The sequence below is a fragment of the Oncorhynchus mykiss genome, chromosome 12, assembly GCF_013265735.2.
Source record: "Oncorhynchus mykiss isolate Arlee chromosome 12, USDA_OmykA_1.1, whole genome shotgun sequence".
Classification (NCBI taxonomy): Eukaryota; Metazoa; Chordata; class Actinopteri; order Salmoniformes; family Salmonidae; genus Oncorhynchus; species Oncorhynchus mykiss.
Window position 1 is genome coordinate 41,749,445 of NC_048576.1, and position 15,534 is coordinate 41,764,978.

Sequence of the window (15,534 nt, forward strand, 5' to 3'; positions counted from 1 at the left end):
AAACAAGATAGATATGTAGCTTCAGCCAAAGCTGTCAGCAGAGACCGAAGAACTGACATCCCACTTCCTCATTTTTTCTGTTTCAAATAGTCATGTACTGGATCATATACAGTCAATGCACTTATGAAACATTTGATCTCAATACAGTTTTATGTTCCCAAAACTAGAATATGTTATGAACTGAGTGGACTACGTTTTGTAGACTTTATCCTTCGTCAAAGTATTTAAAAACCGCGTTGTTTAGGAGTGCAAAGTTGATTGAGTTATTGCACACGTGCATTTCACAGTATGCGTTCCCTAACAGAAATATGCAAATGTATGCTAGAACGGGCCAATAGGACCTCGCTCGCTCGTATTTGGCTCTGCCCATTTGTTCCCATTGGAAATGACAGGCTGTGGTCTATCTTGAATTAGTTATAAAAAATATGTGACCCAACTCTGCAGGCGCGGCGCTGCGCACTTGTTTTACGTCACCAGCGGGTTTTTTTCGCACCAGAAATGTTGGGTTGAAATCGCGCAGAACCTGACGTTGACAGCAAAGATATTGGATAAATTAAAAATGTCCCACTCAGGCCGTTTACCATTGATTCCGTTCTACTTAAGGGGTGGCTCTCTCGAAGGCAGCGGGGACTTGTCTGCTAAGTGCGCTGACTGCATATGAACCAGTATATGACTATTTGAACCAGAAAAAATGAGGTAGTGGGATGTGTCACTACTTCGGTCTCTACTGACAGCTTTGGCTGAAGCTGACATATCTATCTTGTTTCATTTATTTAGAATATCATACTTTTCTGGCACTCTTTTCTATCTGTTGAATATCTGTTTTTCTAACGCACCCTGCATTTACACGCATGCGCATTTAAAGAGGAAGCTCAACATTGGACATTGCTTCATCAACAGTTGCCCTATTTAGTTTAGGTAGTGGCATAGTACAGCACAAACTAAATTTCGGAAGAAATCACTCGTTACTGTAGCAAGGATTTGAAATACAGTAACGTAGGGTTGTTGTTGTACATGCAGAATCTACAAAGGCTCTGAAACAAGGTGTAGTGATGAGCTTTTTTAGTTTTGGTCAAAGTGCACAAATCGATATAGTTTTGAATGACGCTGAGACAAGAAAGAAAGCCGAACATAAGACCGAAGATGGGAAAAAGGACCAATATTTTCTGTTTTATGATGGCGATACAGTATCTGGAAAAGTCAACGTAACACTGAAGAATCCAGGGAAAAGACTCGAGCATCAAGGCATCAAAATCGAGTTTATTGGGAAAATTGGTAAGTGTGACACAGACCCATCTTTGTCTGTGTTGTGTTGTCACTGCCCAAATAACTAAATAAGCTACACAATTATCCATGGTGCAAAACATTAACAAGTCTCTATTAATGATATAGTAATCCTAATTAATTGCCAGGCTGATCAAATCAAACTGTGTCCATTGATTGAACAGTGACGCAACACGTAGCCATGCCATACTCATTCACTGCATGCAACTTGGGCACGGGTTAACGCGTTGTGACCTGTGGTGGGCTGTGTGATATACTGGAAGTGATCAATAGAAGACCCATTGTGCCACAGAAACTCTCCTACAGTATATTCTACCTGGTAAAAAGTGTGAGAATCATGAGGCTAACTTAACCAGTCAGAAGTTAAGATATGAAAATCATGAGACTAACTTCACCTGTCAGTTACACTTGGTCTGTATCATGTTCTTTATAGTTAGGCCTACATTGTAATAAATGTTATCAGTATCGCACAGACAGGAATAAAGAACTCTGGTGGTGTAATGTTTCATTAACTACTCATGGTGTGATTGTGATAACATACAGAACCTCAAGTCTTTTTGTCCACCTGACCTAGAATACCTCACAACCAAATGCCGACCCCATTACCTCCCAAGATAATCGTCTTCGGTTATCGTCACAGCTGTGTATATTCCCCCTCAAGCCAAAATCACGACGTCCCTCAAGGAACTACACTGAACTTTATGCAAACTGGAAACCACATGTGTCCACTACCTCGATTCGGTCTTGTGTAGCAAAATGTTAATGTTTATTTTGTATTTTTACATTGGCTAAAAGTAGCGACTCGGAGCTAGAAAATCTTATATCATACACTGCAATTGTGGAACAATGAGAAAGAAATTCTGCTTTGAAAGTTGATAAATTCCACTTTTGAGAAAAAGGCCCTTGGATGCTTTGGTACACTTACTGGAGAGCTCTTCTTTGTCTACACCCATTCAGCATCGTTCACACCCTCTTAAGCTTTAGCCCTACCCATCTCTTTAAGTATTCACAATTGAGGCCATGTGGAAAACACATCCTATATCAAATTTAAGTTCATTTGTTACATGCACAGGATACAGAAGATGTAAACAGTACAGTGAAGTAGTTACTTGCATGGTAGCAATATCAAAAACAAAGTGTCCAGATACAATATTTTTGTCATTATTAGAAGACGCTTACCCGACACTTGTCTAAATTGATGGGTCATGTGAAGGAAATGCTATAACCATCCCCCCCAAGCCACATCTAGCTTAGTGAATGGGTCACTATTCTCTAGACATGTACACATGTTCATGAAATACAATAGATGGCCGTAATCACCCCCAGACACACCTGGTTAATTTGATGGGTCATGTATTAATCCGGCCGAAGTGGAGTCTTTTGTTTAGACATGTAGCTAGCTAAACAATGGACCGGCATAATCCCAACTCCTACCACCAATGCAAACATTATCATAGCTGTAGTATGAATCTGCAGGTAGCTAAAGCTAACAAATTAGATTACATTTTAGCTAGCTAACATTAGGCTATAACTAGCAATACAAATGGGTTTCTGATTCAAATAATATTACTACACAGATCATACACGTAACATTAGCTAGTGAGCCAGCTAGCTAACAGTACGCTTTAACTTGCAATGTGAATGACATTCTGACAAAATTAGTTACTTATATCTGAAACTATAGCTAGACTCTTACCCGTATACATGGATGAATGCTTCACGTCAGACTGGAACTATTTAACTTGATTTGGTCTGGGGCGGTATTGATTTGATCTGGGGCGGTATGTCACAGCATCATCGGACTGAGATTTTACTTTTAGATTTGTCTGTATTGTTGTGAATTGATATCTAGTTATCTAGATACTACTAGATAACTTGTTAAGTATTTTGCTACACCCGCAATAACATCTGCTAAATATGTGTTTGTGACTAATAAAAGGTAAAACATTTTACAGCCTTGTAAGATGCAGTAACCAGTTGTAATTTTGTTGCATTACCTTGAATCTCTCTCTATAGTACATGTAATGCCTTTTAAAGGGATAGATTAGAAAGTAATCTGTAAACTGGTGATACCAACAACCATTTCTCTCTTTTCAGAGCTGTACTATGACAAGGGCAACAACTATGAGTTTGTGTCTCTGGTTAAAGACTTGGCCCAACCGGGAGAGCTAACGCAGTCCCGGACCTTCGACTTTGAGTTCACAAATGTGGAGAAACCATACGAGGCCTACACGGGCCAGAATGTCAAATTACGGTAAGCAACAGTAAGCATCTGGCAAGACTAAACAAACCATGCATGAAACATTTTCACAGCACAATAGGACTGTTACATACATTGGCGATTTTAGCATGTAAATCTTGGTGGGGCAAAAAATACTAAAAGTGGGATGCATGCCAGCAAAGCCCCAACACATCACTAAACAATACATTAATTGCGCTATAAGGGTGACAAATGGTGCCTACATACAGCAGTCTCAACATCTTACCACTGCTACACCTGGTCATCAGTGGAGCCTTGTCTGGCAGCGAAACAGTTCATCCAGCCTCATTTACTGCTTTTAAAAAAACATAGGTGATATGGCTGACTTGCCTAAACAAATGTGGTTTCTACTGACAATTGAGATGTACAAACTATAGCATAAGGGGACGACAAGCGGATAAGAGGCAATCCGTAATTTCGCTTAAGACATTAATGTGCGAGCTAGGACGGACGTAGTCAATATAGCCGTTTGTTTATCACTTTTGAAATGTACAGCGACAGAATCCAGAACATGGGTCGTTCTTACAGTGTTCTCCCTGTACACCAAGTCAGACCCGTAGGATAAATAAAGTGGGCATACATTTCTCTAAAACAGGTTATAGGCTACATGTGCACCACATGTAGGTGAAATTAAGAGGGGTAAATAGACCAAATTATTAGTCTTACTACACAACTTACACTTAGTACTACTTTCTTTGCTACAGTGTATATATATCTCCCTAGCATACTACATAATTTATGCAGCAGCAAACAATACATTTTTGAACTCCCCTGTTGTGCTGTGCTCACAGGAAGTTGGAGCGGCTGTCCTTTGTGTGCAAATTTTGTCATCAAAGTCAGGAATTCTCTCTTCTCTGGATTTACTGTGCTTTCAAAACAACTGAGAACTCTTGGGGGAAAAACAAGGTTGAATCATGATCACATCATTGATCTTCAGGTCGTAACTCGGTCGTAAAGAGGTCGTAAAGAGACCAGAGTTGGATGACAGCTCAAAATGTATTTGCCCAGTCAGAGCTCGTTTATTCCCGACTTCCCAGTTGTCTTGAACTCACTGAAGTCAAGTTTTCGCAGTTCCGAGTTAAGTTGTTTTGAGCGTGGCACAAATCATGCTTCATTGATAGCATGGCCTAGCTTGAATGTTTATCATTTTAAACTTGGAAAAGAGCCCCTTAATCCCAGATTTGTGACCACACAGTCACTGTCACTGATTCCTTCCACACCACTCATTGTTGAATTTGTGATTTACAACTTGTTGTGTAATGTTTATGTCCAATGGCTGATTAGCACTGATACGTTTTATCTATAATTTCTCTTCATATGACAAGGATTGAAAAGTATTTGCCAGTAGATTGTTGACTTGATTCATGATTATGAATGCTAGCTTGCTAGCTAAGATTTTGAAAGTATGATTTTGACATGATCAGTCCAATCAAAGTTACGAGTGATTTGACGTATATTTATCTGTGGCCAATGACCTTGAGCCTTCTTGGATGGGCACTTCTAATGTAACTCTATGGCAGCATCCAAGGGGCTTGAATTTGAGGTCTACCCTTAGATTTGGTGGTGACGTAGTGTCCCCATGAGTGAGAGAACACTGAGCCAATCACGGCCTAACGCCCCTTATTTTCTGCTGGCTTGCCCCACCACCACGGAAAGCACTGAGCAAGGCTGAAACACCAGCATTTTGGAGCTGCCTTACTCAAGAAAACAAAGAGACCATGTTTGTATGCAGCTTTATTAACTCAATTATATATATTTAAAAATTGTTTGCAAACTGATATGTGACACGTATTAATGCCAAAATAACATGCAAAATAGGCAAGCCCCCCCCCCCCCTCCTGTATTACCAAATAATGAGAGTGCAAACCACACACAAGTCAGAGTCATATTATAAAGTCCATCTTTAATTATATGAGCTTCACCATAGCCCTGTGACTATCAGATCAATTCAGTGTCTATAAATGAATTCTCTGAGAGTGCTTACAAAACAGTTCTTAGTATCATTTATAGCGAAGACACACCCATCTCAACTCACATGACGAATAACAGATCTTAGGAACAGTTCACAAATAACCTTTTACTTGAAAGAGGAGTATCCCATAGGTAGATAGCATTAGCTATAAATTATAGTTCAGTTTGGTTTCCTAAATGAAGTTCTTATCTCGTTGTTGGTACAACATAGTACCAAACCATTACCTCATCCAATGGCATATATCAATTGTCAATTCTAGATACTTTTATCTCAAATACACCTCCTCCTTGACAAGCTCACCTGAGACAGTGAGCCTCTTAGGTCATATACTAGATCAAGATAAGACCTCAGAGGGGACATGTAATAGTTACAGAGACATTCCCATAAGAAGACAAGCCTCTATTCTGTCCTCCTCCCCTTCTGATATTCTTCATAGTGGTTCACATGGTTTAACAGATACATTGACATATGAAGACGAGCCTGACCTCTCCCCTCTCTGGGCCCCTAGTGACTAAGCCCTAGCAGAGAAGGGATAACTGCAAACTGCCAACAGTATTATCCAAAAGAAGACATCCTAACATACAAATATCTCACAAGCATTATTATGTAAATAGCACGTCTTATTTATGAATGTTACCGAACTAATTCTGATTCAGCCATGACATTTCTATCGCCTAATAATAGTGCATTCTAGTTGTTGTCTTTGGTAACAGGTAATTGTCAATGGATTGCATGTGATTCTAGGCCATTTTGTTAAATGTAACAATTTAAAGCATCGTAAAGCTGATTTGTCTGTGGTAAAAAGGTCTGGGTCTGAATGGATTCACCTCCAGAGTGCCATTTTAAGAGTTTTGCATTCAACATAACATAATTGTTGCCTTGACAAATAGAAACAGAAGTAAGGAAGTAGAAACAGGATTAATAGAAACTGAAAATAGAGACAGACTAGACTAGAGCCTAGTCTAGAGAGTTGCCACTTTCCATGTATCCAGTACACTGCATATATGTTAACTCTAGAGAAGCATTTGTCTTTTAAGTGAAGTGCACATTTTTTATTTATTTGTCGGTGGCCATGTACCATGGTCAATCCATTGCATCAGATTTAATTAGATGGCTCATTTTCATCTGTATTCCCTGGGCAGAAAACAATCAACATCAATACAATGCTACAATATAACACACTATTAAAATATCTATATGGAAAAAATATACATTGCCTTCAGAAAGTATTCAAACCCCTTGACTGAATCTACATTTTCTTGTTGCAGCCTGGATTTAGTGTATTGATACACCATCCAAAGCCTAATAATAACTTCACCATGCTCAAAGGGATATTCAGCGTCTGCTTTTTTTTATTTTGACATGCTTACCAATCGGTGACCTTCTTTGCGAGGCATTGAAAAACCTCCTAGGTTTTTGTAGTTGAATCTGTACTTGATATTCACTACTCTATTGAGGGACCTTACAGATAATTGTATTGTGTGGGGTACAGAGATGTGGTTGTCATTCAAAAATCATGTTAACCATTATCCTTGAACATGGAATGAGTCCATGCAACTTATTTTTCGATATGTTAAGCACATTTTTACTCCGGAACTTATTTAGGCTTGCCATGACAAAGGGGTTGAATACTTATTGACTCAAGACATTTCAGCTTTCATTTTTTTTTAATTAATTTCTAAAAAATGTCCAAACAAAATTCTACATTGACATTATTTGGTATTGTGTGTAGATCAGTGACACGATCTCAAATTAATAAATTTTAAATCCTGGCTGTAACAACAACATTTGGAAAAAGTCAAGTGGTGTGAATACACCTCCCTGTAGGCTGTCTCGTCATTGTTGGTAATCAGGCGATCTCAAATGAATCAATTTTAAATCCTGGCTGTAACAACAACAAATGTTGTTGTTACAGCCAGGATTTAAAATTGATTCATTTGAGATCGTGTCACTGATCTACACACAATACCAAATAATGTCACTGTTGTCGTCTGCAAGCTTGATGATTGAGTTCAAGGCTTGCGTGACCACTCAGTCATGGATGAATAGGCAGTACAGGAGGGGGCTGAGCAACCACCCTTGTGGGGCCCCTGTGTTGAGGATCAGCGGGATGGTTTTGTTTCCTATCTACACCCTTGAGGGCGACCCGTCAGGATATCCAGCACCCAGTTGTACAGGAAGGGGTACAGACCCAGGGTCCTGAGCTTAATGATGAGCTTGGAGGGTACTATGGTTTTGAGGACTGAGCTATAGTCAATGAACAGCATTCTTGCATAGGAATTCCTCTTGTCCAGATGGGATAGGGCAGTGTGCAGTGCAATTGCATCGTCTGTAGATCCTATTGGGGTGGCATGCAAATTGAAGTGGGTCTAGGGTGTCCGGTAAGGTAGAGGGCATATGATCCTTAACTAGCCTCTCAAAGCACTTCATGGTGACAGAAATGAGTGCAACAGGGCGATAGTCATTTAGTTCAGTTACCTTTGGGTACAGGAACAATTGTGGACATATTGAAGCAAGTGGGGACCGCAGACTGGGATAGGGAGAGATTGAATATGTCCGTAAACACTCCAGCCAGCTGATCTGCGCATGCTCTGAGGATGTGGCTAGGGATGCCGTCTGGGCTGGCAGCCTTACGAGGGTTAACACGCTTAAATGTCTACTCGGCCACGGAGAATGAGAGCCAGTCCTTGGGAGCGGGCCGCGTCTGTGGCACTGAGTTATTCTCAAATGTACAATGTGCAGGGATACTTCAGTATTTGAGGTAGATATGTAGGTGGGGATTAGGAAAAAGTGACTGATGGCAGAATAACTAAGTGTGAACAGGGCTGAAAAGTGACTGGTAGCAGGAATATATACATACCTTTGGTAATATACTAGTGTAAACAGGAGTAATAGTGACGGTAGCAGGATAAATAAATGGGTACTAATGGTAATTGTAATGAATGAACAGCAGCATAGTGGTAGTAATAAATCAAATCATTTTAGCAGCAGGGTAGTTGTGAGGGGGAGCAGTAGTTGTTAGCTATGTAACAGTCTTATGGCCATGGGATGAAAGCTGTTTTTAAAGGGATCCTTCGGGATTCAATGACTTCCAGTCACAAAATCCCGATGTATCCCTTTAAGAGTATGTTGTTCTTTGCTTTGATATTACTGTATATGCATCATGGCTCAGACTTCACTTGATTTCTACTATGTCTCACCAACTATTTGTGGTCTTTATGGAGAGAATGTGACTCCTATCCGTGTTATTGGACACCTTCTGAATTGTTTCTTTTGTGCATCCTGTATTATTACCAAATAGATTAGTAGATATAACTGACTCTTTTTTTAAACATTTTTTATATTGCAGCTACTTTCTGCGGGTAACTGTAAGCCGGAGACTGAACGACATCAGTAAAGAAATGGACATTGTTGTGCACACGCTCAGTATGTTCCCAGAACTCAACTCGTCTATCAAGATGGAAGTGGGAATCGAAGACTGCCTGCACATCGAGTTTGAGTACAACAAGTCTAAGTATGACTCTATTACCATGGTTTATCATATACATTAATTGGAAGGCTTGCGATATTCCTGTTTTTGAATGGCGGGCGACATAGCAGAGCTTTAGTGAAACCTCAGTCTCCCTGGTTGATCTTCCCTAAACTCCCATGATAATAAATCTTGATTTGTGAGGGAAAAGCCACCTGAACATAATAGAACATTTGAAGTAGCTTGTGTCGCGATTCTATATAAACACTGACACTGGTTTGAGGGGAGTGAAACAATGTCGTAGTTCTTGTTATTATGACAACTTCTTTCAGCACTGTTTATTAGCGTTTGATTGAAGTGACTAGTTAAACAAAACCAGTTTGGGTTTCAGTCTGTCCTTGTCCATAGACCGTAGAACTATCATTTTAATGCAGGTACCACCTAAAAGATGTCATCGTGGGGAAGATTTACTTCCTGTTGGTACGGATCAAGATCCGACACATGGAGATTAATATCATCAAGCGAGAGACGACTGGCACGGGCACAAACGTGTACCATGAGAACGACACCATAGCCAAGTACGAGATTATGGATGGAGCACCAGTGAGAGGTCAGTGGCATTGACAACCAGTGGAGGCTGGTAGAAGGGGAAATCGGAGGACGGGCTCATTGTAATGGCTGGAATGTAACTATGTTTTGATAATTTTCCATTCACTTCATTCCAGCCATTACAATGACCCCCGTCCTCTGATTTCCCCTTCTACCAACCTGCACAGTTGACAAGGCTGGATTTACACACTGGGCATGGGATGTGGACAGAAAGCGTCTATACAACGTTTTTGGATTTTACAGTGAACTATCACTTTAATAATATGGGTTTGGTCTCTTTCAGGGGAGTCCATACCTATTCGACTTTTTCTGGCTGGCTATGAGATCACTCCTACGATGAGGGACATCAACAAGAAGTACTCTGTGCGGTACTACCTCAATCTGGTGCTCATAGACGAGGAGGAGAGGCGTTACTTCAAACAGCAGGTACATGCAGACACACGGTAGAGACAGTACAAACACTAGACCCGTGGTAGAGACAGAATGGAAGATGGGTAGGTGTTGGTTCATAATGCTCTACGCGTTTGTTCTATTTGGTCTGATTGGTGTCTAATTTGTGGTACATCTCAATAGTCAAGGTCGGCACATTGCTCATTTCAACTCTGTGCATGGGTGCTGTGTAAGAGTAAGGCTGTAACAATTCATTGATTTTGTATAATGGATGTAACGAAAGGAAACCAAATGGAGGTCCTATCATACCTGTATCACACCATGCTGCATCGTAACATGAGGTGTACACCACTATATATTAGTTGCTTGTGTGTTACCTGGGATGTGTTGGTTAGCGCAACAGAAAAGTAATATTGAACATTCTTACTGGACAAGTTCAGGTAGTCTCTCCCTGTTTCCTTCTGTTTTTGTCCATTTGGTGCCTCATTAACGCTACCCTGTTTTGTTGCCTTGTTCTAGGAGATCACTCTGTGGAGGAGGGGGGACGTAGTGAGGAAGAGCATGTCCCGCCAAGCGGCCATCGCCTCACAGCGCTTCGAGTGCTCGTCCAGTGACGAGAAAGCCCTAGCTCATGCCCAGGATAAGGAACAGTAGCTAAGCCCCAGAATAGCCTACAGTCCATAGCTTCGAAACGGTGTGTGTGAGCACTATGTGCACATGTCTGTGAATCTACGACTGTGAGAAAGAATGCATGTGTGTTCACTGCATCTATGAATGTGTGTGTGCTCGTCAGGTCATCTATGACAGAGTATGTGTGATGTCCAAAATTATGTGAACGGCAGCCATTTTAGGCATAACCTCGCCCCTTTCAACTTTGCCATTTCATCAACAACACTGATGATGTTACTTTCTCCAACAACTGCAGCTGAAAAGATGTCACTATAATTCAATGTTTGAAGAAATAAGGCGTTCTCATGGTATATTATGAACTTTTAGCCAGGTTTTTCTGCTGTACTGATTATCGTAATGCCTTTTTTCTGTCCTTTTGAATTAGTGATGTTTCTTAAACCAAACCAAACAGCTGCTGTTGAAATCTTTTAGGCATCTCTTAATGAGTACGTGTCTTTGGCATTTGGACTCAATGGACATGCAAGTCCTCTTAAGGCCTGGTTACACCTTGCATTAACATGTGGGCGTCATCCAATCCAGATGATCAGATCACTCACTATCTGATCAAGGTTTGTGGTGTACACACATGGTATTGAAATGGTATTGAAATTGATCTCTTATCCGTCCACTCTGTGTCCAGTGTCCACATGTTAGCGCAAGGTATAAACGTGGCTTTAAAATCAGAATGTGAAATGTCATGCAACTTTAGATGCACACCAGCTTAGGGAAAATGACATTTGAATTGTCAAACAAATTATTTGTATAAAACATTGCATTCCATTCTATCATCAAAAATAACATTCCAAACTTTGTCATTATCAGTAGATGCAAACATGTATATTTTTTTATGTATTTGATATTTTATCAGCATTATACATGTTCTGGGTTTGTCTAGGTGACTTATGTCCATTAACAATGGGCAAGTTAGTTTTGCATCGCCCAGTGTGGTACACTAATGGTTTCTCGGAACTGATGGCTTCTACGGTTGCGTTAGGATAGTTAGTAGTAGGTTAGGATAATTAACTTTACAGGTTAGCGGCAGGTAGCCTAGTGGCTAAGAATGTTGGCACTGGAACTGAAAGGTCGGTGGTTTGAATCCCCGAGCGACTAGGTGAAACATCTGCCGACGTGCCCTTGAGCAAGGCACTTAACTCGAATTGCTCCTGTAAGTGGCTCTGGATAAGAGCGTCTGCTAAATTACTAAAATGTGAAATGTTAGGTTAAGGTTAGGCTGAGCAAAAATGCGCTACTCCATCTAACCATATAAACCATCAGTATCACCACACCGGTTCCCCTGGTAGGCAGAGTTTTCTCATTTTAGACCATTCCATTGGTCCTGATGAAATCACTACCCACCCAAAACAAACTCCCCCCACTGCTACTGCTGTTAATACAAGTGTGGCAGATTTTGGTGTAATCTTTCCAACTTATGAACTGAATATATGATCAATTTAATACCTTTCTTTTTTATTTGAACAAGATCCACAGTTTTCTGTCTGTAATTTGTTTGACAAGTACCTAGAAAACATTACCAACACCGGTTACATTTTTGCCAAATGGTTGTAGTTCAATTCTAGAAGCTTATTCACAGCTTATTTTTCTTGTCATCTCCAACCATTTTACACCAGGTACATGACTTCCGGTGTAAATGCACTGAAGTCCTCATAACGTGTGCCGGCACTGTCATATTGACTGGAAATAATATGAAGAAACAAAGAACATGTTAGTCTTTTGGAATGGTGTTTTGTATTATGCTCTAACTAGACTTCAGGCTAGATTCAATCAGATTCACGCTAGCCGACTCCCTCATAGCTGTTGTTTTTAAGGTGTCGGAGGTAGAACTGGGTTAGAGCTGTCAAATCCACAAGGGTCTCCCAGGATTATACCTATCGTGGACATTGCCATTGGCTGCACATACTCGCATTAGTATAAATCCCATGCAGCCGTACATTCTCATTCTGAACTTCTAGCGTGAGTAGGGTGGGTGTGTTTTCGTAACGATGAACACACGAGCAGTTGGTCACCAACTGACATATTGCTTAAATAAAAACAAAGATCTGCCTTGTGTGTACTGGTTAACGGTGAAGTGAGGTAATCTAGGCCTTTGTGAATGTTAGACCTTTTTGGGCACCTGATAAATGGACTGAAACTGTATTGTCCATAGACATGTGGGTTCATTAAATCCTATGGGCTGGGCTACAGTGTCTTTACATGTCTCATGTATTATAATTATTACTGCTGTTTCTCAATGCGGGATTTATTTGTAGCTAGACTTGATAGTCTCCCTGAGTCTGAAGGTTAACACTATGGATGGGTCCCAAGTGGCACGCTATTCCCTATGTATTGCACTACTTTTGACCAGGGCCCATAGGACAGTTACCTATATAGAGAGGCATTTGGGACACATCCATATGACTCTGTAAACATGTTTTAAAGGGGCACTTCTCTACTTTTTATCAGCATACTGTATTCTGGTTAAAAAGTGGTGAAGTGTCCCTTTAACCTTCCATGACCTGGCTTGTCGCTTTTGATGTAAAACGCCCATCAGAAGATATTGCAAAGTATCACTGTGTGTCATTTGAGAGATGAACACTTTGCTTTGCAATAGGTTCAATTTCCGAATATGCTTTATCACTGCTAAACAAAGGTTCTTAAACATATTAGAGAATGGTGCATTTAATTCAAAATTACTCAAATGTACATAGATAAAACAAAAATATTTACAAAGTCATCTTACAACCTTTTTAAAGCTACAATCTGCAATTGGAAAACTACAAAATCCACCCTGCCACTTATTTTGGTATACGGCCAAGGAATGGGAAAATATAACCCCACTTGAATGCATAGACAGTGCTCCAGATGCAAGGACTGACATTTTTGAAGCTATAAATGGTTTGGTTACAATGCCATTGTTTACAAACAATTGAATCCAACAAGTGCATAGGTTGTATTCTTCAAGAATCAATGCCTTCAGAAAGTGTTCACACCCCTTGACTTTCTCTGCATTTTTAAATTGATTAAATTGAGATGTTTTGGTCACTGGCCTGCACACAATACCCCTTTAATGTCAAAGTGGAATTATGTTTTTGGAAAAATGTACAAATTAAATGAAAATCTGAAACGTCTTGAGCCTGAGTATTCAACCCCTTTGTTATGGCAAGCCTAAATAAGTTCCTGGAGGAAACATTTGCTTAACAAGTCACAATATGTTGCATGGACTCACTCTGTGCAATAATTAACATTTTTGAATGACTATCTCATCTCTATACCCCACACATACAATTATCTGTAAGACCTCTCAGTCGAGCAGTGAATTAAAACATTTTAAAAGCAGACATTGCCTATCACTTTGAGTATGGTGAAGTTATTAATTATACTTTGGATGGTGTATCAATACTCAGTCACTATAAAGATACAGGTGTCCTTCCTAACTCGGTTGACGGAGAGGAATGAAACTGCTCAGGAAGTTCACCTTGAGGCCAATGGTGACTTTAAAACAGAGTTTAATGGCTGTGATAGGAGGATGGGTGAACTATTGTAGTTACTCCACAAAACGAACTTAATTGACCTGTACAGAATAAGAATATTCCAAAACATGCGTCCTGTTTGCAACAAGGCACTAAGGTAATACTGAAAAAATGGGTCAAAGCAATTCACTTTTTGTACTGAATACAAAGTTTAATGTTTGGGGAAAATCCAATACAACACATTACTGAGTACCACTCAAGATTTTCAAGCATGGTGGTGGATGTTATGGGTATGCTTGTAATCGTTAAGGACTGGGAAGTTTTTCAGGATTCAAAAATAAACAGAATGCAGTTAAGCCCAGCAAAATACTAGAGGGTAACCTGGTTCAGTCTGCTTTCCACCAGATACTGGGACATTAATTCACCTTTCACCAGGAGAATAACTTAAAACACAAGGCCAAATCTACACGAGTTGCTTACCAAGAAGACCGTGAATGTTCCTGGGTGGCCGAGTTACAGTTTTGACAAAATCGTCTTGAAAATCTATGGCAAGACATCAAAATGGCTGTCTAGCAATGATCAACAACGAACTTGACAGAGCTTGAGGAATGAAAAAAAGTATAAATGTGCAAATTTTGTACTATCCAGATGTGCAAATCTCTTAGAGACTTACCCAGAAAGACTCACAGCTGTAATTGCTGCCAAAGGTGATTCTAATATGTATTGACTCGGGTGTGTGAATTCTTGAGTAAATTAAATATTTCTTTTTCCATAAATTTGCAGAAATTTCAAAAAATATGTTTTCACTTTGCCATTATGGGGTATTGTGTGTAGATGGGTGAGAAAAAAATAGGTTTAACCCATTTTGAATTCCGGCTGTGACACAAATGTAAGTCTAGGGCTATGAATACTTTCTGAAGGGACTGAATGTATATTCCTAGCTTGTTTAGACAACAGTTTAAAAAATCTATACAAAAGAATACATTAACGCCCTATGTAGTAAGTGGTTAAAAAAATATTCTATTTCAAATTATCCACGACCAATATGACAGAGCTTGAAGAATAAAAAAAAAAAAACTATGGCCAATTGTTGCACAACCCAGGTGTGGAAAGCTCTTAGAGAAAGACTCACAGCTGTAATCACTGCCAAAGGTGGTTCTTACTGTATCTTATCAAGCTATAGTAGTATTTTTTTTTTTACAAGTGTTAGAATTTTTCTTCCACTTTGACATTAGAGTATTTTAGTATAGATTTAAAAAATGACAATTAAATCCATTTTAATTCCACTTTGTAACACAAAGAAAATTGTGAATACTTTCTGAAGGCACTGAATAATTCTTTAAAAGATAAACATTGGATGTAGCTTTCAGTGTATTTACAGAAATGTAGGTATATGTTAACCTAAAATAAATGT

The 15,534-nt window shown here is 39.6% G+C and overlaps 1 protein-coding gene across 1 annotated transcript; it reads left to right on the forward strand.

Annotated features, from left to right (window-relative positions):
- Positions 1 to 500: 500 nt before the first annotated feature.
- LOC110537618 (vacuolar protein sorting-associated protein 26B-like) lies at positions 501 to 13,197 on the forward strand. Its single transcript, XM_021623794.2, has 6 exons — positions 501 to 1,275; positions 3,382 to 3,538; positions 8,866 to 9,030; positions 9,420 to 9,595; positions 9,878 to 10,020; positions 10,504 to 13,197. Exons 1-6 carry the CDS (start codon positions 1,053 to 1,055, stop codon positions 10,636 to 10,638), a joined length of 999 nt encoding a protein of 332 aa, XP_021479469.2. The 5' UTR covers positions 501 to 1,052; the 3' UTR covers positions 10,639 to 13,197.
- The last annotated feature ends 2,337 nt before the right edge of the window (positions 13,198 to 15,534 follow it).